At 37.8% G+C, this 27,138-nt stretch overlaps 1 protein-coding gene and 1 non-coding gene across 2 annotated transcripts; both read left to right on the forward strand.

The window, feature by feature from the left end:
• The first annotated feature begins 10,134 nt into the window (after window positions 1-10,134).
• LOC122031424 (translation initiation factor IF-2-like) lies at window positions 10,135-13,442 on the forward strand. The gene is made up of 2 exons (XM_042590543.1): window positions 10,135-10,148; window positions 12,830-13,442. The coding sequence occupies exons 1-2, from the start codon at window positions 10,135-10,137 to the stop codon at window positions 13,440-13,442; spliced, it is 627 nt and encodes a 208-aa protein (XP_042446477.1).
• A 4,822-nt stretch (window positions 13,443-18,264) lies between these two features.
• LOC122033096 lies at window positions 18,265-18,370 on the forward strand. The gene has a single exon (XR_006126357.1). It is a non-coding gene; the product is annotated as a small nucleolar RNA R71 (small nucleolar RNA).
• The last annotated feature ends 8,768 nt before the right edge of the window (window positions 18,371-27,138 follow it).

A 27,138-nucleotide genomic window follows, 5' to 3' on the forward strand; every position in this document is an offset into this window, starting at 1 on the left:
ACTTATCTCGCGGTCTATATCTTGTATTCCATGGATTGTTTCTATTGATCGGGATATCGTCATACTTATATGTTCGTGACATAGGGTTATTGATATTTCATTCGATTCGTACTCTAAATCTTGGTAATGTGACCATCGCTTTTACCCATTTTATGTATGTATGGATATGGTTATGTTGATCGCTTTTGTCATGCTTAGTGTCATGCTTGCATCATGATTGCGATAGTCGACTCCATTGTTGAAAGCGCATCATGGATGCACACACCACTCATGGGTTAGTGGTCGATTCAGCAAAGGTGTGTTGCGGTTCGGACTGTTTGGGTTGGCCTCATGGTAGTGTGACACAACGTGTTGAGCCCGAGGCTCCGTCATCCGGTCTGGAGTTGAGAGCATTGAGCTCCCCATTTATGATTTGGGGTCACGACGCACTCGACAAAGTCCCGAATCCCGTCCAACTCATCGGAAGCGGTGACGACGAGTGCACGGTTGTCACAACCTACCCACCCTCGGTCTCACCATTTGTGTGAGATGAGATAGGCGTCGGGGTGACCAGGACGCATCATTGACATCATATGCATTGATGCATTTATTTCTTGTGATTGTGTTTGCTGCATTTATTTGCTGCATTTGGTTGGATGCATATGTTTGACATGCATACAGGATTTAGGGCACTTTCGGTTTGACGACCCTTTTGTTTGGATAGGAGTTCCTGGTGAGTACAGCTTCCTTAGTTACCTTTCAGTTTTGCATCTTTCCTAGATGTATGATTAGGAAGCTGTATTCCATGTTTATGGCTGTTAGATATATCTTACTAGGCATGTCTATTGGTATTCGCTGAGTTGTTGAACTCACCCCCGTGGACTCTATATTTTTCAGGTACCAGGTTATTTATGGTGTCGCTTGGAGCATCCTGTCTGCTGGTCCCCACGTCACATCAGAGGACTTATCGGTTTCACGTATGTTTTGTTTGTTTTATGTGTCAGTTTATTTAGCTCTGTACTCTGGTTTTTATTTTTGGAGAGTTGATGTTGTTATGTGGTGTTTTGTATTTGTTATTGGTTGTGTAAGCCTAGCCGGCTAGCAGTTTTGTGTTTTGGTTTTGGTACAGCCGAGTGGGTTGCTTTATTTTTCTTTTGGTACAGCCGAGAGGCTGAATTTATTATTAACTGCGTGGTGTTTGTTTTCTTTTATTGTTATTATTCCAGCCGCATGTGGCTGAGGTATATAGTGCTTGTAGAAAAGTTTCAGATTGTCCGCCGTACAGGGGAGATGCTGCCGAAATTTCTTCGGACAGATACTCCTCCGGGGCGTGACAATTTAGTGGTATCAGAGCAGGTATACGATACTTGCTATGTGTGCTGGATTTTCGAGATTTGTCTGATATCAATTTATTTGGTATCAGAGATCGACTTACGTGTCTTATTTTTCCGGTGTTTCGGATTTTGTGTTTTGGTCTTCTCGATGTGACTTTTTGGATTTTGGGACCTGGCAGCAGCAGGACATCTCCAAGCTATAGGAGGTATGTTGGTATACTGTTATCCTTCTATTTAGTTAGAGTATGCATTGTTGACTGTGAGAGTTATGACACTTTGTATCTGGTATCTGTCTGATGTTGTAGCCATATTACATGTGAGGGATTACAATTTCTGGTGATTTATTATATCATACACCAGTAGTATTTAGCTTCTGTTATTACTAGTTGTTTAGCAGATTGAGGCACATACCAGCCTTTGCTAGTATTAGCTGGGTAGTGGATAATATCTATATCTTCATGTTGATCTAGCCAGTAGTATATCATTTTATCTTAATTAATTACATCAGTAGATAACTGGTTTACTCTTGTTAGATGGGTCAGTGAAAGACTGACTTACGCTTGTCGACTTGGGTAGTCGTAGATTGATATACCTTAGTAGCTTATGGAGGATTAAGGTATTCTTGATTAGTTAATAGATGACCGATTTAGCTTTATTGGTCCGATCTGAATCTTTGGGTAGTTTGTGCTTAGTTTGGTATCTAAAGTACATTTGAGTACATGTTTTGTACTGATGTGGAAAAGACAGAGTTGATCGTATATCATTGTCGATTTTGGTCAGTCTATGGAGGATCGATGTATCATATTCTATGGATACTTTAATTTTAGACTGTATGTACCTGATTGGATAACTTAGAAGGTGGCATATGATTTGTGTGATAGATTGGATTAAATATGTTGATTATGCATATATATGAAGTGTACATATGGTTGTTATGAGTTGAAGGAGTTCTATGATAGATAGTTCATTTGTGTATAGTGAGGATATTTTCCATCTAGATATGGTTATTGTAGGTTCCTTGTGGATTATAGCTATTTAGTTAGCTGTACGTGCCTGATTGACATATTTGAGGTATCTTGTTGATTATGTGTGATTTGTGAATGCACCTTTATTGGAAGTATATGTTGATTATACTCTTGGCATATGTGTGTATTTGTCATGTGAGTATTGTTTGAGTGGTATTATTGATTTTACCTACGACGATATATGCACACGGGTTCGGTATACATTGTTGGAAGTATCACGATGATTTATACCTTTGTTATGAGTATGTTTGGTGTATACTAAATGGAGGATTATGTCGATCATACATATGTTGTGGGTGCACGTGTGCCAGATGTATGGTTGGTAGAATCATGATGATTATACCTATGTTGAATGTAGAAGGTTAAATGTCTACATTATGATATTGGTTGTTTTACCCTGTCAACTAATTCTCCCATTAGTAGGTGACCGACCCACTAGGAGGATGATAGAGTTGACTATGGATTTGATTTGCTTATTGGGTGGGTTATACCCTAGGCTACCCGCAGTGATCTGTGGTAGAGAGATCTTGTGCAGTCTCTAGCTAGATAGTTAGGTGCTTGGGCACTTATGTATTGTTGTGGTAGAGAGTAGCTCCCACATATTCTGGATTGTTTGTGGTGGAGCGTTGCTCCCACATATTACGGATTGTTTGTAGCGGAGCATTGCTCCCATATTTATTGTGGATACATATTTTGGATTATTTGTGGTGGAGCGTTGCTCCCACATAGGGAGGATTTCTTGTGGTAGAGCGTTGCTCCCACATTTGTGGTATTTCGTGTGATAGAGCATTGCTCTCACACTAGAGGTTCTATTCTTTGGTGATTATATATCGTTGGTGATTAGATCTGTTTATTGTTGAGGATCTTATGGTTAGGAATGTCTGTGAGACGGACATTATGTGTTTTAGTTTTACCATTAGTGCTTGTGGTGCCCTAGATGTTATCATGGACTCGATGATTGGGGTATCCCTAGAATGTTTGGATCAGTTTCCATTGTCTTTGTTGACGATGTTGTGATTTATTACGGATTTTTGAGGTGAGTCACGTACACTACCTTTGCATAGGTCTAAAGATGTTTCGACGAGAACATGTATATGTGATTATCAGTAGTGCTGATTTGGTTTTATTCTATGAGATGTTTGAGACACACGGTCACCAGTAGGGGTATACCGTGGTTCCACAGGAGATCGAGGTTATTACCGTTGGGGAGTAGACGGAGTCTATAGAAGAGGCTCGCAACTTCCTTTGTTTGGCTCGATATTTCCGGAGATACGTTGAGGGTTTCTCACGGATTGCTATGTTATTTACACGCATGATCAAGAAAGGCGTGAAGTTTACTTGGACTGTGGAATGCAAGACCAGCTTCTAGGAGCTGAAGTGGAGACCAGTGTCGGCTTCGATTTTTGGTTTTTCCTTTTGGAGAGGACGGATTCGTGCTTTATACCGAAGCATCTATTCAGGGTTGAGCGCTGTTCTGATTGCAGCACGACAGGGCAGTCTCCCATGCTTCTTGACAGTTGAAGGAGCATGAGAAGAACTACCCTGTATATGATCTGGAGTTAGTCGCCATTATTTTTGCCATGAAGATTTGGCGACATTATTTATATGACGTTATATTTGAGATTTTCACTAACCATAAGAGTCTCAAATATCTGTTTACTTAGAAGGAACCTAATCTCCGACAGAGGAGATGGATGGAGTTCCTGAAGGATTTTGATTGTACCATTAGCTATCACCTAGAGAAAGCTAATGTGGTTGTCGACGCACTTAGCTGGAAGTCTAGAGTGACTTTGGCTTGCCACCGAGTTGCGGTCACAGACTTGGTTACCATGGTTTCTCCGAGTTAGACTGAGGATCAGGGATCTACAGAGTAGGGTATTCTGAGACCGAGTTTATACGAGACGAGGAGGGTATTATATACTTCCGAGGTAGATTATGCGTACCTCAGTCTCATCCGGTTTTATAAGAGTTACTTCCGGAGGCTCATCGCTCATGATTTGCTGTCCACCCAGACGGTACCTGTGTGTACCAAGATTTGAGGTGTTTCTATTGGTGGAACAACATGAAGGAAGACATCACGGATTTTGTAGCTAGATGTCTTGTCCGTCAGCAGGTGAAGGCCGAGCACCAGATACCTGTCGGTTTATTTTAGTGGATTCCTATTCCCGAGTGGAAATGGGAACATATTACCATGGACTTTGTGGTGAGTTTGCCGAGGACATGATGAGACCATGACGCGATTTGGGTAATCTTTGATCAATTACCCAAATCCGCGCACGTTTTGGCTAATCGGAGGACAGATTTCCTGGATCGATTGGTAGATCTGTTTTGCCGGGGGATCATCATATCACGTGGTGTCCCGTTGATTATTATTTCGGATGGAGACCCCGATTCACGTCTCGTTTTTTTGACAAAGTCTGCAGTAGGCCTTTGGGCACGCAACTCTGTTTCAGTACAACTTTCCATCCGCAGACGGATGGACTGTTAGAGCGGACCATTCAGACTCTAGAGGACTTGCTGAGGTTTTGTGTATTGGATTTTAGGGGCAGTTGGGAGGACCATTTGCCATTGGTAGAGTTCGCCTACAACAACAGTTTTCATTCGCCTGTCTAGATGGCACCGTTTGAGGCGTTATATGGTAGACCTTGTCGGACACCCAACCTCTAGGATGAGGTTGGGGAGACCCAGTTGTTGGGACCTCATAGAGCTCAGCAGAACGAAGAGTTGGTCCGTATTATCAGACGGTGAATGTTAGAGGCGCAGGATCGCCAGAAGTGTTATGTTGATCGGAGACGCAGACCCCTAGCGTTCTCTATTGGCGATCATGTATTTCTGTGAGATTCACCCACGAAAGGAGTAAAGAAATTTGGCCCGAGGTAAGCTAGCTCCGCGATACATTGGATCTTTCCAGATCTTAGAGAGGATTGGAGCGGTAGCTTACTGGCTAGCACTGCCACCGTCTTTGGTAGGCGTGTACTATGTATTCCACGTATCTATGCTGAGAAGATACGTACCCGACCGATGCATTGTGCTGACAGATATATATTTGTTCCCGTTCAGCTTGACGTCACTTATGAGGAGGATCTAGTACGGATTTTTGACCGGAAAGAGCATTAGTTGCGGAACAAGACTATCCGACTGGTTAAAGTTGGATGACAGTATCGTTTGGACGAGGATGTTATTTGGGAGCTCGAGGATACTATCCGAGCTCGATACCCCATTTTTCATTTTATATATGTGATTTTATTTACCGTTCAGCATTTATACTCGTTACCTGTTGTTGGTATTAGCTGATGGTAGATAATGAAATTTGGGGACCAAATTTTTATTAGTGGGGGAGAATGTAAAATACCGGAAATAGGAGAATATTAATAAGGGAATTTTTAGGAATTTTTGGAAATTTTTCGGAAATTTTCCGGAGCTCGTACAGACGAGTTAACGGGGATAAAAACGGGGTCTGGAAAAGCCTGTTTAGGCTACCCTGTTTTAGTGAGGAAAAGTTGATTTATTTATTTTTCTCTTTTTCCTTTTTCTGTTCTTCTTCCCTCACCCGACGCCATGCCTCCTTTCCCGAGTACCAGCCATCAGCCCAGGGAAGCCCTCTACCCTAGCTGTCTCCACCACCACCCGACTCCCTCTCGCCACTGGCTATTGCCGCTGTTGATCGGCCGGCACAGCCTAGAACCGCCGACACCTCCTGGCGCAGACGAGCCCTTGCCGATCTCCCAGACTCTAGCCTCTGCCTATCTCACGGTAGATCGTCGATTGTCACCGCTCTACTGTCTCCTCTGCCCGAGCACCACAGTTGACGATCCTCCGCTTTCCCTTTTCCCTAGCACCGGCAGCCGATCTCACTCGTTCCCTAGTTGAGATTTTGGAGGGCTATGAAGAGGGTTTCCAGCAGCAAGGTTCACCAGTGGTGAATCAATGAGGGAGCATCTAAGATTTGGGTGAGTTTGTTTGGTTATGGTTGCTTGATTTCTAGGTTTGATATTAATGAGACTAAGCTGTTGCTGAGGTGTGATATCCGATCATGGTTCAAAAAATTCAGGTGAGCTTATTTCTGTGATCTCTCTTTGAATTCCTATTGAGGATGATATGTTCATTACATATTTCCATTTGGGTTATTAGTTTACTTCTATATTAATTCAATTGGAGTATGTGATAGAATGATGACATTTGATTTAGTGATTTATTTGAGAAAGTTAAGGAATTGTTCGATGGATTAAGGATGGATTAATTATCTAATTTGATTTGGATTGTTAGGTGGAATTAAATGAGAATACCTAACCGAATTAGGATTGAGTTTTGAGTTTAGCTAGTCGTTGCTTATAAGATTAGCTAAACTGTACATTAAATGATATACAAGACTTTAACGCGAGACGAGCATCTCGACGTCGGATTTGGATCGGATTGGACCCTTCTATTGGAGGCGGGTACCTCTTGACTTATCTTTTATGATATTGTCATTGGATATGTATAGTATTTTATAACTACATGCAATGAACATGTTTGCCTTTGGTATGTCACTGTTTGATATCCATAGCTTGTTAGGTTTGTCACCTGTGATTATATCTCGTGATTTGTTGCCATGATTATCTTGTTACCATGAGTATCTTAGTTTCTAGAGTGACATACCATGCTTACTGAGGTTAGGACTAGGATTTGGATTGTTGTTTCTGGCCTGTGTATCTAGATTATCTGATACTTAGGTTTTTGTGCCATATCAGATTTGTGTACCTCTATTTGTATATCATATATGATTCGGGTGTTTAGACTCTGATTCTTTGATCTGTGTATATTGTTGGTACATATGCTATGGAAGAGGGATATGATTTGGGTCTAGGTTGTTATACCTTAGAGGACTTGTATACCCTAGATCCGTGGATTTGACTTACTGATACTGTGGTACCCATATTATGGATTTTTCTATCTGATCAGGATATTCCATACTTATTATGTTCGGGACATAGGGTTATTGATATTCTATCGACCTGTGTACTCTAAATCTTGGTATGTGACCATCGCTTTTACCCATTTTGTATGTATGGATATGGTTATGTTGATCGGTTTTGCCATGCTTAGTGTCATGCATCATGATTGCATGTCGATAGTCGACTCCATTGTTGTTGAGCACATCGCCAGTGTCTCCACACACCACCACTCATGGGTTAGTGGTCGATTCTGGCAGAGTGTGTTGCAGCAGGGACTTTGGCTACGTTGGTCCGCTCATGGGTAGTGTGACACAACGTGTTATCCGGCCGTCATCGTGTACCGGAGTTGAGAGCATTGAGCTCCCCATTTATGATTTGGGGTCACAGGGCGAGTACTGACATCCGTCCACTCGGTCACCTCAGGCACAGTGCATTGTACCCACTCGCGCCATTTTGTGTGAGATAGTGGCGCGTCGGGGTGACCAGCATCATTGACATCATATGCATTGATGCATTTATTTCTTGTGATTGTGTTTGCTTTTTGTTGCATTTGGTTGGATGCATATGTTTGACATGCATGTAGGCACTTTCGGTTTAACGACCCTTTTGTTTGGATAGGAGTTCTGGTGAGTACAACTTTAGTTACCTTTCAGTTTTGCATCTTTCCTAGATATATGATTAGGAAGTCGTATTCCATGTTTATTCGTTAGATATATCTTACTAGGCATGTCTATTGGTATTCACTGAGTTGTTGAACTCACCCCGTGGACTCTATATTTTCGGTACCAGGTTATTTATGGTGTCGCTTGGAGCATCCTGTTTGCACGTCACATCAGAGGACTTATCGGTTTCACGTATGTTTTGCTTGTTTTTATGTATCAGTTTGTTTAGCTCGGTACTCTGGTTTTATTTTTGGAGAGTTGATGTTGTTATGTGGTGTTTTGTATTTGTTATTGGTTGTGTAAGCTTAGCCGGCTAGCAGTTTTGTGTTTTGGTTTTGGAATTTATTATTAACTGCGTGGTGTTTGTTTTCTTTTATTGTTATTATTCCAACCGCATGTGGCTGAGGTATATAGTGCTTGTAGAAAAGTTTCAGATTGTCCGCCGTACAGGGGAGATGCTGCCGAAATTTCTTCGGACAGATACTCCTCCGGGGCGTGACAAGTAAATTAAAGTAAGAGGCTAGTACCCAACTTCCGAGATTGTCGTTAAACAAATCCAGGTGACCGTTTTCGAGGTCTCGACCCTGGTAAGACCGAGGTCTTTATCCTGTGGGACTACAACAGTCTCTATTAGGGAGCACGCATAAGATGGTACTAAGCCTGGGCCCAAAGAAAAAGAAGAAGAAAGAAAAAGAAGAAGAAAGAAAAGTAAAAGTAAAAGAAATTAAAAGATTAATTTTAAGTATAAAGCTATAAGTAAATGAAACAAGTATCACCTATGTTTATAATTTGTAGAAGTTTAGTTCCTTTAATTCTAAGCATACAGCATAAGTTTCATTACTTTTCTTATCAGTTTAGTGAGCATGATTTGTTTTATTTCCAGTATTCAGCTTTATTCTGGTATTTCATGAGTATGTAGTTTATTTGAGTACCTTGCTATTAGATGAGTACATGTAGCTTTTCTTTTAGCATTTCAGTTTCAGTATCGTTTGCATTTTTATGCACTTCGAGTTTTTGTGAGATAGTATAGTATTTACTAAGCGTTTCGCTTATAGATCTATTTTTCCTCCTACTGCAGATAAAGGAAAAGCTAAAGTATGAAAGGAATGCGACAAGGTGGTGGTGATGAAGGTGTGTGATGACTGGACTATAGAGAGATCCAGAGTTTGCTAGCAAATTTGCAGGACCTACTTGTTTAGAGTTGTTTTAGTTTTCTTTAAATATTATTATGAGTTTAGATTGTAATTAAGTTTATTCCACACTTGTAGTTTGATACGTCCTAATGTTGGAGTGATATAGTTGTTTGCTATTGCTAGGGTAGTTTCTTTTTCTTTTTGTCTTATTATACTGTGTGGTTGTGAAAAAGTATGTTCCAGCCGCCTGTGGTTGTGTATATAGTGTCTGTATGGTAGATTTAGTCACCGGTACAGGAGAGATTTTGCCGAAATTTTTCGGTAGGACTTCCTCTGGGGCCGTGATAAATCTAAGTGTTGCTATAATAGCACAAGTAACACTAGTGAGTAGAGTAATAGTTAGGTAACGGTCGCCCTTAGAGAGTAGTAGTAAGAAGGGTGGTCGTTACAATCCTCTCCCAATTTTCTTCAGTGATGAAGTTTGGCTTTTTCCCCCGAATCTTTGCGTGACTTAATATATGTCTAATGTGATCGCCACATTTCTTTTTAAATATTCTTCGTATCTCCATTTCGTCATTCGGGTCCCAATTATTTAAGCGCTGAAATAGAAATATGTTTTATTATATAATAACTGTAAGATTGAAGTAAACTCAAGAAAATATACTTTGAACTCGCTCCACCAAAGTTGTTTTGTGGCCGGTGGAGTGCTTTAATAAGTCATAGAATCCCCTCCCCAATGGTTGTTCATGATTCTATTAATTTCTTGAACAACTAGTACCGGATTTTCAAATCTGATTTAAATTACAAAATAACGATGTTAAATAATTAAGATAGGCCTAACAAATAAAATATTTTATAGTACTTATAAATCACCGATGGGGACTAAAGGAGCTTTATCATTCCTAAACTCAGCAAATGAGTTTCTTCCGAGTCGAGGATGAGAGGACAGCTTTCTTGGGCTGGTACTGGTGAGCGAAACACCGTGCACCGGTCGTAAGCATGAGATGGGCGAGAAGGTTACATAGAAGTGCATAGGTACATTGATGATAGGAATATGATGCTGCAGCATGGAGTGGTCTGGGTATGTGGGCGGTGGGCATAGGTTCACCGGGCGATGGATGGATGTCTCTGGTCACCGTCACACCGCTCCGTCCACAAATATATCTGGAAATTTCAATAATTTTAATAAAGTCTGATACTACATAATAAAGGATAATTAAAAACTTACCATTTATGTAAAGATTAAAAGGAGGAAATTTATGAAATCGTGACCCGATCAAAGTAATGTATAATGTGTTATGTGTATAACAGTAAATAAAATTATAAAAGAGAGATATACAATAAAATATGGGAAATTTTCTTTAAATAAGCTAACAAAACTTACCCATCATCAAAAATTAAAGTCATCATTATCATTATCATCCTCATCCTCCTCCTCCTCCTCCTTCTCTCCTCCTCCTCTTCCTCCTCCTCCTCCTCCTCCATCATCAATCAATCTCGTATACTACTCCTCTCGTGGATCTGTAGTCGATCCACAAGGTGTTTGAAACTTCCTCTTGCTGATATGCAATGTTTTCCCAACGTACCTCAATTTTTTTTCGTGCTTTGGTTTTACAAATAGCCCACCAATCAATCTTATCGCGTTTCAAACTCGGATATGAAGAATAGAATACTTGAATTGCTTGTTGTGCCAACACAAATGGTTCATATCTCTTATAAAATCTCTTATGATTTATTTCAACTAAATTATAATCTGGATGCACTTTCATCCCTCTAACAGGGTCAAACCAGCGACACATAAATAATATAACTTGCATTTATGGCCCTGGGTATTCTACTTCAATAATTTCCTCCAACAAACCATAAAAATCATTGCTGCACCTCCTTCATTGGATGACGATACGCACACCCCACTATTCATGGTATTCTTGCCCATTCCATAGTCTTGAGTATGTAAATTATATCCATTTTTGAAATATGCTAGCCAAGTGCGTACGCATGAATTTGGACCACATGACAGATGGATTAGCCATTCTTGCTCAAGGTGAGCTTGATTAGCTTGAACCTAAGGTCAAAACACAAATTGTTAAAAGTATGCATATGTATCAACAAAATATAAATTTTTTACTTACATATGATTTGAACCATGCAGCAAATTCTTCTTCACAAAATCGATCGAACTCTTGTGTCGATAATTCAGAATATAAGTTGATAAATATCCTACTCAAAAAAACATATTGTTACACAAACAATTGAAAAAATAAAAAAAATAAAAATAAAAATAAAAATATATACTTACTCGTAATATGACGATACTTCTGGACAATTTAGTAAAATATATGTTTGGGCTGCCCGCCATTCTTTACCAGTTAAGTATCTTTGTTTACAAGGTACACTTGGTCGACCAAGGTAGTTAAAAATTGAAAATAAGGTAACATTTGGATCAATAGGACCCTCATCATTTCTGCCCGGTCTTCACCTTTTGCATTGAACATGAGGTTCAAAATAATATGATGCAAAAGTGGTGACTTCCTCCACAATGTATGCATTAACAATAGAGGCTTCAACTCGTGCTTTATTTTTCACTTTTTTCTTCAAATGATATAAGAATCTGTTGAAGATATAAAAAATTATATAAAATATATATATATATGATCCAGGAGTAGAAGTAATTTATTTTTTTCCATTCAAACAGTCGAATTATACAAATAAGACAATCTACCTTTCAAATGGATACATCCACCGAAAATGGACGGGTCCTCCAACTTTGGCCTCATATGGCAAGTGAACCAAAAGATGCTCCATGGAGTCAAAAAAAGAGGGTGGAAATATCCTTTCCAAATTGCACAAATTGATTGGAATATCTCTCTCTAACTTCTCCATGTGTGAACGTCTCAAAACTGTTGAGCAAATATCATGTAGGAAAATACTTAACTCTGTAATCGCTCCCCATACAAATTGTGGTAAGAGTTCCTTAAAAGCTATAGGAATCAGTCTTTGCATTATGATATGACAATCATGACTTTTCATACCAATTAACTTCCATTCTTTCATATCGACACATCTTCCAAGATTAGAGATATACCCATCTGGAAATTTCAAAGATTTCAACAATTCACATAGGACACGTCGTTGATCCTTATTTAATGTATAAACTACCTTTGGCTTTGGTCCCCTACTATTTTCATCAACATCAAGAGTGGGTCTTTTACATATGAGTCGCATATCTTTTCTTGCATTGAGATTGTCTTTTGTTTTTCCAGTGATATCCATCACAGTATTTATCAAGAGTGTGACATTTTCTACACGCACACCTTATCTTCTTTCCATCCATATACATAACTTGACTAGATACAAAATTCAAAAATTGCCTTAGGCCAGTGATAAACTAAGGAGTTAACCCCTGATGATTAGGCAAATTCTTGTTATACATCCAACTTCGCTCATTCTGCATTTTACCTGAATTCAACTATTCAGTTAAACATTATTAAAAGTTACTATAGATAAATCTTATCATTGAAGACAAAACAAAAACAACAGCTAATCAAAAAGAAGGAATGCAATTAATCAACTATAATATAATTATTTAAAGCTAACTTTATATACAAATTAGTAAATGCATAATAATGAACTTAATAATACCGAAAAGAAGTCAACAAATACAGCTATCTTCAACTACACTGAGATCACGGCAAAATGAGACCTGCACAAACAACATTATCAATTCAGGCAATAATTTTCGAATATTAAATAAAAATTCAGAAGGTCCACGCCGGCAGCCAGACGCCGGCCAGCCACACGCCGGCCAGGCAGCGGCCTGCCGGTGTCTAGACAGGGACTGCTGGAGGCCAGGCAGGGCGTGCCGGAGGCCAGGCAGGGACTGCCGGAGGCCAGGCAGGGCGTGTCGGAGGCCAGGCAGGGCCTGGCGCCGGCGGCCAGGCAGGGCCTGGCGCCGGCGGCCAGGCAGGGCCTGGCGCCGGCGGCCAGGCAGGCCCTGTTATCGGCGGCCAGGCAGGGCCTGTCTCCGGCGGCCAGGCAGGGCCTGGCGCCGGTGGCCATGCAGGGCCAGGCAGCGGCGGGGAGGCATCGCCTGGCGCCGGCGGCCATGCTCGCACCTGGCCAGGCAGCGCCTAGCCGCGCCCAGGCAGCGCCTGCCCGCGGCCAGCCCACGCCGGCATGCAGCCACGCGACGCCGAGAGAGGGAGATCCGACGGCTTACCAAACGAACAACTTCCACCGCGGGAGATCAAGCGATCATCGTAGATCACGCGTCGGAGATGTGGCCGAAACCCAGGAAATCGCAGCTGGGAGGGGGAACAGGGGAGTGAGAGAGGAAAGAAATGAGGGAATGGAAAAAGAATCGGGGTTGAGTTAGATCTAAGGTTTTTAGCATCAAATATTTTTTGTTCCCATTTTCGTCCCTAAATTTGGGACGAATCCAAGGATTCTTCCCCATGTTTGGAACAAATCCTGGATTCATCCCAAAATCTGGGACGAATTCAGGAATTCGTCCCAGAATTTAATTTTCTTTTAATAAAAGAGGAACAAAATCATAAGGAATAAATACGGACCTAGAGACATCAGAATTTGATGAAACAAGTTTCTATGCATTCGTATCATTGTCCTGATCATAAATATATCCATAAAAATATTTTTGACCAAATATATTTATTTTTGGAATTTTTTATTTCCAATTTGACCTAATTTGGGGTTAAAAATTTGAATCACTTAAAATATTAATTAAAAATTATGGATGATGACATATTTTTGATCAGGTCAATGATACGAACGCATAGAAACTTGTTTCATCAAATTCCGATGTCTCTAGGTCAAGATATAAGGCGTCCCATTTTGTTTTTTTTTTAAATAATTAAATTTTTGGGACGAATCTCTGGATTCGTCCCAAACTTTGGGATGAATTCTTGGATTCGTCCCAAAACTGAAAATATTTTTAAATAAATAAAATCAAACACTGAAGGCATATATCTTGACCTAGAAATATCAGAATTTCATGAAACAAGTTTCTATGCATTCGTATCATTGATCTAATCGTAAATATGTCACCATCCATTAATTTTTAATTAATAATTTAAGTGATTCAAATTTTTAACCCCAAATTAGGTCAAATTCGAATTAAAAAATTCCAAAATAAATATATTTGGTTAAAAATATTTTTATGGATATATTTATGATCAGGACAACGATACGAACGCATATAAATTTGTTTCATTAAATTCCGATGTCTCTAGGTAGATATTTTTTAAAACATATATAGGTTTCTACTAACTAAAAAGGTGGTGTAGTGAACGGTTGTAAATTTGTGTCTGAAAGCTTAAATAAGGACCTAGAGACATCAGAATTTGATGAAACAAGCTTCTATACGTTCGCATCATTGACATGATCGTAAATATGTCACCATCCATAATTTTTAATTAATAATTTAAGTGATTCAAATTTTAAACCGTAAATTAGGTCAAATTCGAATTAAAAAATTCCAAAAATAAATATATTTAGTAAAAAATATTTGTATGGATATCTTTACGATCAGGTTAATGATACGAATGCATAGAAACTTGTTTCATCAAATTCCGATGTCTCTAGGTCAAGATATATGCATTTATTTTTAATTAAATTTTAAGTGATTCAAATTTTTACCCAAATTAGGTCATTAGAATACCATTCCAAAACTGAAAATATTTTTAAATAAATAAAATCAAACACCGAAGTCTTAAATCTTGACCTAGAGACATCGGAATTTCATGAAACAAGTTTCTATGCGTTCGTATCGTTGATCTAATCGTAAATATGTCACCATCCATAATTTTTAATTAATAATTTAAGTGATTCAAATTTTTAACCCCAAATTAGGTCAAATTTGAATTAAAAAATTCCAAAAATAAATATATTTGGTCAAAAATATTTTTATGGATATATTTATGATCAGGACAACGAAACGAACGTATAGAAATTTGTTTCATCAAATTCTGATGTCTCTATGTAGATATTTTTTAAAACATATATAGGTTTCTACTAACTAAAAAGGTGTTGTGCAGTGAACGGTTGTAAATTTGTGTCTGAAAACTTAAATATGGACCTAGAGACATCAGAATTTGATGAAACAAGTTTCTATACGTTCGCATCGTTGACATGATCGTAAATATATCACCATCCATAATTTTTAATTAATAATTTAAGTGATTCAAATTTTTAACCCCAAATTAGGTCAAATTCAAATTAAAAAATTCCAAAAATAAATATATTTGTTCAAAAATATTTGTATGGATATATTTATGATCAGGTCAATGATACGTATGCATAGAAATTTGTTTCATCAAATTCTGATGTCTCTAGGTCAAGATATAAGACGTCCCATTTTGTTTTTTTTTTAAAATAATTAAAATTTTGGGACTAATCTAAAGATTCGTCCCAAACTTTGGGATGAATACCTAGATTCATCCCAAATTTTGGGATGAATCCAGAGATTCGTCCCAAAACTGAAGATATTTTTAAATAAATAAAACCAAACACCAAAGGCTTATATCTTGACCTAGAGACATCAGAATTTCATAAAACAAGTTTCTATACGTTCGTATCGTTGATCTAATCTTAAATATGCCACCATCCATAATTTTTAATTAATAATTTAAGTGATTCAAATTTTTAACCCTAAATTAGGTCAAATTAGAATTAAAAAATTCCAAAAATAAATATATTTGGTCAAAAATATTTTTATGGATATATTTACGATCAGGACAATTATACGAACGCAAAGAAATTTGTTTCATCAAATTCCGATGTCTCTAGGTAGATATTGTTTAAAACATATATAGGTTTCTACTAACTAAAAAGGTGTTGTGCAGTGAACGGTTGTAAATTTATGTCTAAAAGCTTAAATATGGACCTAGAGACATCAGAATTTGATGAAACAAGTTTCTATACGTTTGCATCATTGACATGATCGTAAATATGTCACCATCCATAATTTTTAATTAATGTTTTAAGTGATTCAAATATTTAAAGCCAAATTAGGTCAAATTGGAATGATAAAATTACAAAAATAAATATATTTGGTAAAAAATATTTGTATGGATATATTTACCATCAAGACAACGATACGAATGCATAGAAATTTGTTTCATCAAATTCCGATGTCTCTAGGTCCGTATTTAAGGCGTCCCAGTTTGTTTTTTTTGAAATAAATAAAATTTTAGGAAGAATCTCTAGATTCGTCCCAGAATTTGGGACGAATCCAGGATTCATCCTAGATTTTGGGACGAATCTAGGATTCGTCCCAACTTTAAGAAAAATAAAATTTAAAAGGAAAATCATTCGGAAGGCCTAAATATGGACCTAACGATCTCGGAATTTCATGAAACAAGTTTCTTTGGGTTCCTAATTTTCTCATGATCTTAAAAATATCCGAAATCCATCATTTTAAAATATTATTAAGCGCGGTTAATTTTTTATTACGATTTATATTAAATTCAGGTTAAAAAATCACCACACTAAATATATGAGGTTAAAATTATGAATGAAGATATTTTTAAGATCATGAGAAAATTAGGAACCCATAGAAACTTATTTCATAAAATTCTGAGATCGTTAAGCACATATTTACGTCTTCCGAATGATTTTCCTTATATTTTTTATTTTTTTTAATACTAAACTATCTATGTTTCACTAAATATGGACCTAACGATCTCGGAATTTCATGAAATAAGTTTCTATGGGTTCCTAATTTTCTTATAATCTTAAAAATATCTTCATCCTTAATTTTAACATATTATACTGAGTGAGGTAAATTTTTTATTATGAATTAGGTCATATTCATGTTAAAAAATCACCACACTTAATTTATTAGGTTAAAATTCAAATTTCGGATATTTTTAAGATCATGAGAAAATTAGGAACCCAAAGAAACTTGTTTAATGAAATTTCGAGATCGTTAGGTCCATATTTAGGCCTTCCGAATGATATTTCTTTTAAATTTTATTTTTCTTAAATTTGGGACGAATCCTGGATTCATCCCAAATTCTAGGACGAATCCAGGAATTCGTCCCAAATTTTGGGACGAATCCAGAGATTCGTCCCAAAATTTTATTTATTTAAAAAAAAACAAAATGGGACGCCTTAAATACGGACCTAGAGACATCGGAATTTGATGAAACAAATTTCTATGCATTCGTATCATTGTTCTGATCGTAAATATATCCATAAAAATATTTTTGACCAAATATATTTATTTTTGGAATTTTTTAATTTCAATTTGACCTAATTTGGGGTTAAAAATTTGAATCACTTAAAATATTAACTAAAAATTATGGATGGTGACATATTTACGATCAGGTTAATGATACGAATGCATAGAAACTTGTTTCATCAAATTCCAATGTCTCTAGGTCAAGATGTAAGCCTTCGATACTTGATTGTCTTTTTTTCAAAAATAATTTCATTTTTGGAACAAATCCTAGGTTCGTCCCAGATTTTGGGACGAATCCTGAATTCGTCCCAGATTTTGGTACGAATCCTAAATTCGTCCCAGAAATTGGGACGAATCTAAGATTTGTCCCAAAATCTGGGACAAATTCTGAATTCGTTCCAGATTTGGCGACAAATTTAGCAACGAAATTTTTTCCTGTTGCAAACTTGAAATGAAATTTTTTTGTTGCAAGTTTCGTTGGTTATTTGGGTCGAAATTTGTTTTCGACCCTAAATTTGTCTCAATTTTGGGATGAATAATTTTCGTTCCAAACGTTTGTCCCCAAATTTATGTTTTTTTATAGTGATGATTCTTGCCACTTCTCAACTTAAAATTATTATCATTTACACTAGATCTTGTCTGTGTAGGAGGAAGGTCTTCCTTGAACCATTTTGAAACTATGCTATTAATCTTTTCCCCCTAATGTTTGAACTCCTCATTCTGTGACTTGTGAATTTCAACATTCTTGGGTGGTTGAACTGCATTTTGTTTGACAGACTCTCTTGTATATATGGCTTCTACTTCATGAATTTCTGAGGGAGATTCCATCCAACTTTTGCTTGACCATTCATGGAGGTTCAATGCTACTTGATCAATCAATGTATATGCTTCATCTACACTCTTGTCCATAAAAAAACCTCCAGCTAATGAATCTAACAAACACTTACCTGAGAAAGAAATTCCCCTATAGAATATGTGCAGGGTCGGCTATTTTTCCAAACCATGATGAGGACACTATCTTTGTAGACTCTTGAATCTGTCTCATGCTTCAAATAATGATTCTCCATATGCCTGAGCAAAATTTGTGATGTAATTCCTCATATAAATTGTTCTACTTAGAGGGACAAAATGATCCAGAAATTACCTCTCCAATTGTTTCCAACTTGTGATGCTTTGAGGACAGAGGGAATATAACCAAGTTCTTACTTTATCATTGATACTGAAAGGAAATACTATCAATCAAACTACATTTACTGACACTCCTTCACAATTCACCATATCACAGAGTTCTAGAAATGTCTCAAGGTACAGATAAGGACTTTCTGATACTTCTCCTCCAAATTTGTGACCTTGTATCATGAAAATTAACTCCGGGTCTAGTTGAAAACTTTCTGCTTCAATATGAGGCTGCACAATGGGAGATAAAAATCTTGCAGAAATGGGGTAGAGAAATCTCTTAAGGACCTGCTTGACATGTTAGTGCTCATGGTATCTAAAAAAATTATAAGGAATTTTTTTTTAAAAAAATGTAGAATTAAAGACAAGAAATAAAATGCATAATGAAAACAATAAATAAAATACAAAAAAAAAATAAAAATGTCTAGAATAACTCATATGTTAATTAACTAATGTTAATCGAAAACAATCCCCGGCAACGACACCAAAAACATGTTATGATTCCGTAAGTGCACGGATTCGTCGTCAGTAATATATAAGATTGTCGAACCACAGGGACTGTTGATTAAGCACTAGAGATGTCTCAAAGTAAGTTATCTAGACGGTCGAAAGTGGGCTTTGGCATTTGTAAACTAACGAGAGGGATTGAAGAGAGTAAGAGAAAGATGAGAGAATCGATCTTGGAGGGAATTGAGCTTTGGGAAATGGATTATAGGATTTCGGTTTCATTGTGGTGGAACCTGATGTATCATGTTCTATCTTTTCCTCATTGTCAATCGACATGCATTCGCCGGAAGTTAAAGTTGCTATCCTTAAGCACTAAACGGAGATGATCCCTGTGAAATCCTGTTACGATTATTCCCTGTCACTAGGGTGCCTCGGTAGATCACACGAATGCAAATCCAATCAGTATCATTAAGGATAGAGATAAGGGTTTAGTTCGGTCTCTTACTTGCTTATGGAGAAGTTGCATCTCCTTTCAAAGGAGTGTCCTAGATGTCCGTGAATGGGTTACCCCTCTCACTAGGGCCCCTCGAGTGTACGATCTAAGATTCTCTCTCTATGAAATTAGCAATTCCTACACAATCGATCAATATGAAGAGATAATCTCAGCAAGTCTCATGCATATCAAATAGAAACAAAGTAAGAAAAATCATCCAATAAGTAAAGGCATAAACATGAGTCTTACATCAAACCCTATCCAAAACTACTCCCTACATCCATAGAAAAGGAGATCTACTCCATTTTGAGGGAAGAACAACCCTAAAACATAAAGTAAAGCATAGTTACAACCCTTGATGTGAGAAGAAGGGGAAGAAGAGATGCTTGCTGAGGTTTTCGATGTCTTGGGGATGCCTCCTTGCTCTAGAGATGGACGGAATGTCAAGGGATGGTGGTGGATGAAGCTCTAGTGTTTCCCCCGAAGGGGAGAACCCTTTCTCGATGAGAGGGGCGAAGTCTCGAACCAAAGATGATCCCAAGAATAGGGTTCTTGACCCTTTTATGGGCTAGGGCATGGGCACCGCACGACCCATGCCACGGTCGTACGAGATCCACACGACCAAGTGCATCCTCCCTCTGGGTTGAGTGGCACGACCGTGCGAGATCTGTACGACTGTGCCTTCCTTCTACTCTGGTTACACCGCATGGCCGTGCGAATTTGCACGGCCGTGCCTTCCTTCTACTCTAGTTACACCGCACGACCATGCGAATTGGCATGCCCATGCCTTCCTTCTACTCTGGAATTGACACTGCTGTGTATCAAGGCCGTGTGGAGTTGTAGATCATTTTATTACATCTTAACGTGGTATTCTTGAATTTAGGTATTTATCAAAGTTGTATATCTTCAAGTTATCTATAAATCAGTATAAAGAATAGCCCAAAACTCTAACCGAACATAAAGTTATGGTCATTTTACTTTTGATCTGCAGTGTTGAAAATTCCACACTGCCTTCACACGGTCGTGTGACATTCACACGGCCTCAACACGCCCCCCACATGACCTTCACATGGACTTGTGGTCTCCATACGGCCAAAATAGGAAGAAATTAGTTTTCGCATGCCCGTGACACTCTGGAAGCTCTAGACTTCATTTAGGCTCAGTTTTTACTTCAAATCACGTCCTATCAATCAAAACAAGCAAAGAGTAGATCTTCAAACAAAATATAATGGAAGTATGACATTATAATGAAATATGGTGCAATAAATATAGATTATGATAATGAAATACAAGTAGATATGTGTTAAAGCATGCATAAAAGTGTATATAATCTACACACATCAATCACCGTCTACATGGGCAATGCTATGAGAGTGGCAGTTGTTGTAGTGGGAGATGTTTATTTATCTTTTGATAGGAATAAAACTTTGATTTTGAAAAATTATTTTTATGTACCATGTTTTAGGAAGAACTTGATTTCAGTTTCTAAATTATTTATGGATGGATATTCTGTTTTATTTGATGACAAAGTGGTTGTCAAGAAAAATAGGGTGGTTATCTGTTCTGTTGCGTTGGTTGACAATTTGTATACTCTTAATCCAATAACTCCCACGATGCAACAAATGGAAATTAATAATATATCTTCTAATTCTAATAAGAGAAAGCAACTTTCGGAAATGAACCAAACATATCTTTGGCATCTAAGGTTGGGTCATATTAACTTGAGTAGAATTCAAAGGTTAATAGCCGATGGACCTTTGGGTTCATTGGTAGTGGTAAACTTTCCGACCTGCGAGTCTTGCTTCGAAGGAAAATTGAACAAGAGACCTTTTAAGGCAAAGGGGTATAGAGCCAAAGAAGTGTTGGACTTGGTTCATTCTAATTTGTATGGGCCTATAACTATCCAGGTAAGAGGTGGTTTCGAATATTTATCTCTTTTATAGACGACTATTCGAGATATGGGTACATTTACTTGATGCGCCGTAAGTCTGATTGCTTTGATAAGTTCAAAGAGTACAAGGCTGATATGGAGAAACATCATGGTAAAAGTTTCAATACACTACGGTCTGATCGTGGTGGAGAGTACCTCTTAAGAGAGTTTAGGAGTTACTTATCAGAGGCTGGGATTTAATCCCAATTATCTACACCATGTACACCCAACAGAATGGTGTGGTGGAACGAAGGAATAGGATTCTTATGGAAATGGTTAGATTAATGATGAGGTATTCAAAATTACCAAATTCATTTTAGGGATATGCTCTGGAAACGACGGCATACATTATGAACCTGGTACCTTCTAAGTCAGTACCCTATACTCCCACTGAATTGTGGAATGAACGTAGGCCTAGTTTGAAACACATTCGGATTTGGGGTAGTCCAGCACATGTGCTGAAGGGAGACGCAGATTAGTTGGAATGACGTACAGAAGTTTGTTTGTTTGTGGGATATCCTAGAGTAACGAAAGGTGGTTTTGCTTTATAGTTCTAAAGATCAGAAGGTCATTGTTAGCACCAATGTCCAATTTTTAGAAGAGGACTATGTAATGAACCACAAGCCCATGAGTAAAATTATTCTTGAGGAAATAAGAGATGACACTTCTACTTTAATACCAATGGTACAAGATGAGATACTACAAGTAACTACAACACGTGTCACAAATGATGCGTAATTATAGGTAGTGTCTCATCGCAGTGGGAGGGTTGTTAGACAACCTGAAAGATTCATGTTTTTGGGAGAGTTTTCGGACTTGATCCCTGGTGAACATGAAGCAGATCCCTGGACATATGATGAAGCACTACAAGATAAAGATGCAGCTGTTGGTGGGGTTAGCACTAATAGTCGAACCCAAATTTTGATGAATGACAAAATAGGTTAAGTTAGTTTTACTGTTGATTTAACACTCTGACCGAGTGTGCAGGAGAAGTCTAGACAGGTCGACGGGTTGACTAAATGTCTGGCACGAAGCCCAGTTAGCACGACAGGCCGATCGGATAGCTAGCTCAAAGATCAAACGGGTCGACGGGCTAACCGGACGTTTGGCATGAAGTTCAGCAAGGTCGACGGGCTGACCGGATAGCTAGCGCAATGTCCAGATGGGTCGAAAGGCTGACCGGACGTCTGGCAGATAAGTAAAAGTAAGTCACTTGAGGGGAGTGACTGTGAGGATGCGTTCCCAGGAAGGGAACTTAGGCGCCGATCTGACTTAGAATCATTTAAGAACTATTAAGTCAAGATCGTGACAGGATTCTGGTCTCGGAAAGATGGAAACTAAGTCATACTCTTTCTATTGAATTATAAACAGTGCTAATAATCTGTTTTGCAGGGTATATGAGTGCCTCGAATTAACATTTTTCTTGTAGGAAGGAGTCTGTATTATGGACTTGTTGTATCATATTCTTATATAAATAAAGGCATTTGTTTTGGTTATTATACTTACTTGTATTGGTGCCAAATAAACTAAGTATAATAGCGTCCTTGAGTAGAAGGTTCTTACCTATATCAATCGATTGGTTAAATCGATAGTGAAATGATATAGGGAACACTACTCTTAATCATTCATAGTCGAGAATTAACATTCAGGGACAATGTTAATGCAATAAGACTAGCATGTAGGTCAACTCGATGACTTGATATCACTAGTCATGGATATAGAGATATCAAGTTGATACATGGGTTTGCATTGGAGAATGTATACTGAATGACCCACCATGAGAAAGTATCATGGATCGTTATATGAGTGTCATATACTTTCTCATGTGGCTATTAGTATGACTACTAGTCCTTAGACCTGAAGTCACCATGGATCCCTACATAAGGAGTTATGTACTTTGGTTTCATCAAACGTCACCCGTAATTGGGTGGACTATAAAGGTGATTACTGGGTATGTAATAAATTATGCGGAGGGATGTGAGTGATGTAGATGGGATCTATCCCTCCTATATGACGGGAGTGACATCGATATTCTTGATAGAGTGAGACCACGAAGTGCATGGCCATGCCCAAATGAGTCAATATGAGATATTGAGCTCATTTGATTTAGTGAGTCTACTTGGAGTTCAAGATTTAGATTGATTAGAGGATGACACGGTCTATGCCTCATATTGATCAATCTAAATGTCAAGGATAGAAGGGCACTTGTCATATATTGTGAGGAGTCACAATTAGTAGTCACAAGGTGATGTTGGATCTCAACATTCTTATAACTTGGGTAGTAATGATGTGTTGCTAGATACCGCTCATACTTATGCTTCTAAATTGGTTTAGGAGCATTGCCAAAGTTATAAGAACCTATAGGGTCACACACAAAGGACAATTAGATGGAGATTAGGTTCATATGATGAACCAAGAGGATTAGATTCATGTGATGAATCAAATTGGATTAAGAGTAATCCTAATTGGGCTAATTGAGTTGGACTCAATTTGATTCATGTGTTCAATGAGTCTAATTTAGATTATGACTCATTGAATCAATTTAATTAAATGAATTAGATTCATTATATTAAATTGGCTTGAATCAAATGGTTGGATTAAATCAACCATGGGAGTTATAACGTCAAGTTTGACTTGACTAGAGAGGAAGAGGAAAAGTCAAGTTTGACTTGACTTTATGCCACATCATTTGTGAGTTGGCATTAAGTGGCCAATAATGGTGTTACACATCATCATGTTTAGAACATGTGTGTGCCACCTCATGGAGGTTAAAATCTCCTCCTCATTTTAATGGCCACATTAAATGAGAGGAGGTTACAATAGTGGCCGACCACTTATTGTGATGAATGGAATTCATTTTTCATTCAAGGCATTTTATTCCATCTTCTTCCTCTTGCTCTCATTCTCTTCTCCCTCTCCTCCTCCTTGGCCGAACACTTTATAGGTGCTAGCACACATTTTTGTTTGGCCTCTCCACCTAGTTTGTTCGTGTGGATACTTCTAGAGGATCGTACGCTTGACGATCTCGAGATCCGGTGAACCGTTGGAAGAGCGGGATTGCGAAGAGCATTGCATCAAGGGTAACTTCCTTCTCCTAGTGTAGATCTAGGCTTTAGTAAACTCGTACTCGAATTTTTGTTTTAATTTTACTTCACACGGATCCGGTGACGGGGCTTTCGGGGTTTTCGCGGCCCGAAATTTCCAACAGCGTAATCAGAGCCACGTGCGAAGTCTTGTACGAGTTTATTTTGTATTTTTATGAAAAATATCAGTTCTATAATATTCTGTAAATTTACTATTTAGATAGTTTTGATGGGTATTTTTCTCGTAGAAGCGAAGCACAAGTGTTTTGACACTTGTAGGCTTCGACTACTGAGAAGATTTTTCTGAAACGGCAAGGTTTCGCCCAAAATATTTTTGGGACAGCGGGCTAAGGCGCTATAGGATCGCTAAGGAACACTCGCAATGGTTAGATCGCGGGTAGGGGCGCTGCCCCTGTGTAACGACCACCCTTCTTACTACAACTACTACTCTCTAAGAGTGACCGTTACTTATCTACTACTCTACTTAACCGGTTTATTAAAAATCTCTAGGAAAACCCTACCGAAAAATTTCGGCAGAGTCTCCCCTGTACCGGTGACCATTTCCCATAATACAAGCATAATATACTCAGCCACAGGCGGCTGGAACATATATCTTCACAACCACGCAGTATAATATCACAAATAAAAGAAAGAAACTACCCTATCAATAGCAAACATCAATATCACTCCATCAATAGAACCCAACTACAAACGCGGAATAAACTTAAATACAATATTGACTCATAATAGCATTAAAAGAAAACTAAAGAACTCTAAACAGAAATGTCTTAATAATTCCTTAGCAAACTCTTGATCTCCCCATAGTCCAGTCATCACACACCTTCATCACCACCACCTTGTCGCCTTCCTTGCTAAATCTTTTCCTTTCCTTTATCTACAGTAGGAGGAAGTGCAGTCTATAAGCATAAAGCTTAGTGAGCGCTATCTACTCACAAAAACTCGATATGCATGTATATAAATAAAAACATGCTAAAACTGAATGCTAACATATAAAACTACTCATGCTCATATATAGCAAAGGAAATCATGCTAACTGAAATGCTAATCATTGTATAGCTAAATATGCTCATAAACCAATAAGAGAAGCATACTAAACATGTAAAGTTACTAAACATGTAAAACTAAACATGTAAAGCTAAACAGGCTGAATAATCTAGTAGCAAGGAAACAATTGAAACTACTACTGCATGCTTCAAATAACAAGAAAACTAACTTTCTAATTCTAGACAGATTTGAAGCTCATTTCATTTGTTTCAAAACTTATACTTTAATACTTCAAAATAATAATAAACTTCTTTTGGGCCCGGCATTGTACCACTTTGCGCGCATTCTTAATAAGAATCGAGGTAGCTAATCCCGAAACTACTAAGATACTTCTAGGCCTTGTGCCTAGGGGCAACTTGGAGCCCATCCCTTGGACCTTGTGTCCGGTACATGCCCTTTAAAAGTAAAATACTTTCTTTTTAACTATAACTTCTTTATACTTGCCCTTACTTGGCATTTAAGCAAACACCTTGTGTGCGCTTTTGATATTCAATATTCTGGAATTGAAATCAAGTCTAAACCTTAGTCTTTCTTGCTTATAGTTCTTAAACAGAAACTCATGCTTGGGTAAAAGTAAAGAAACTAATAATTGCATGCTCAAGATATTCAAATAGCAAAAGAGACTAGAAAGTATCACCGTGCACATCTAATGGCAAAGGGAACTGATCATGCTTAATTATTAGCAAATGGAAAATTTCTCATGCTTTACTAACAGCAAACGAAAACTAAACAGCAAGGAAATAATCTAAACAACATAGGAAAAACTTAAAATTGAGGTTCATGGCAGCATAACTAGGAAATCTAAATCTGAAATGCTAACTATAAGGGTTGTTCAAACTTAAATCTAACAGCAATAAAGAAAACTAACTACATGCTCAAAATTTAAACAAACTATCTTATGTTCATTGCTTATTAAAACCAACCCAAAACTAATAAAACTTGTAAAAGAAACATAAGCATTCTGAGCACAGTATCACCGTCTCATCAACCTCTTTAAACTCTGATTAAGGCTTTAATATTGTTATCTACTAAAAAGAATGCTGCTGCTATCAAAAATTGATGCATGAACATTAGAACATATAAGGAACCAAAACATAAATCAATGCAAAATAATTCCTTAAACTACTCTTTTAATTCCAAACTATCCTAATGTTGTTCAAAACTTAAGCAAGGAAACCAAGCCATTAAAAGAAAACCAACAGCACTCCCAAATAAGAGTGATCTACACCCATTGCATGGCACAAACCCAAATCTGATTTACTCAACAATAAAATGATCCCATAATCAACCTAGCAAATTCAGATTTAATGATCATAGCAGCAACTACTACAAGCAACCCGAAACCACAGAAAACTACACCACATGGCAAATACAAATGGTTCTTTATAGATTAGAGATCAATAATTTTGTATTAAGCTTTTGTTAAGTCTAACAGAAGGACTCTTCACAGATTAAGCTTCACAGAAGGATTTTGTCAAGCTTTTTAAAGTACACGGCAGCAAACCTTAATCATCAAACTTCACAGGTTAACTCGAAATCAGGAATAAGCTAAATCCAAAAATCTAATCCAAACAAAAACCTCTTCATCTTCCTAAACCCTCTCGGCAGAAAACAAAATTCCTGATCATGCTTCCCAGTAAAACTCGAACAAACAAGAAAACACCAAACGAATCGGAA

The sequence above is a fragment of the Zingiber officinale genome, chromosome 11A (genome assembly GCF_018446385.1).
Source record: "Zingiber officinale cultivar Zhangliang chromosome 11A, Zo_v1.1, whole genome shotgun sequence".
NCBI classification, from domain to species: Eukaryota; Viridiplantae; Streptophyta; class Magnoliopsida; order Zingiberales; family Zingiberaceae; genus Zingiber; species Zingiber officinale.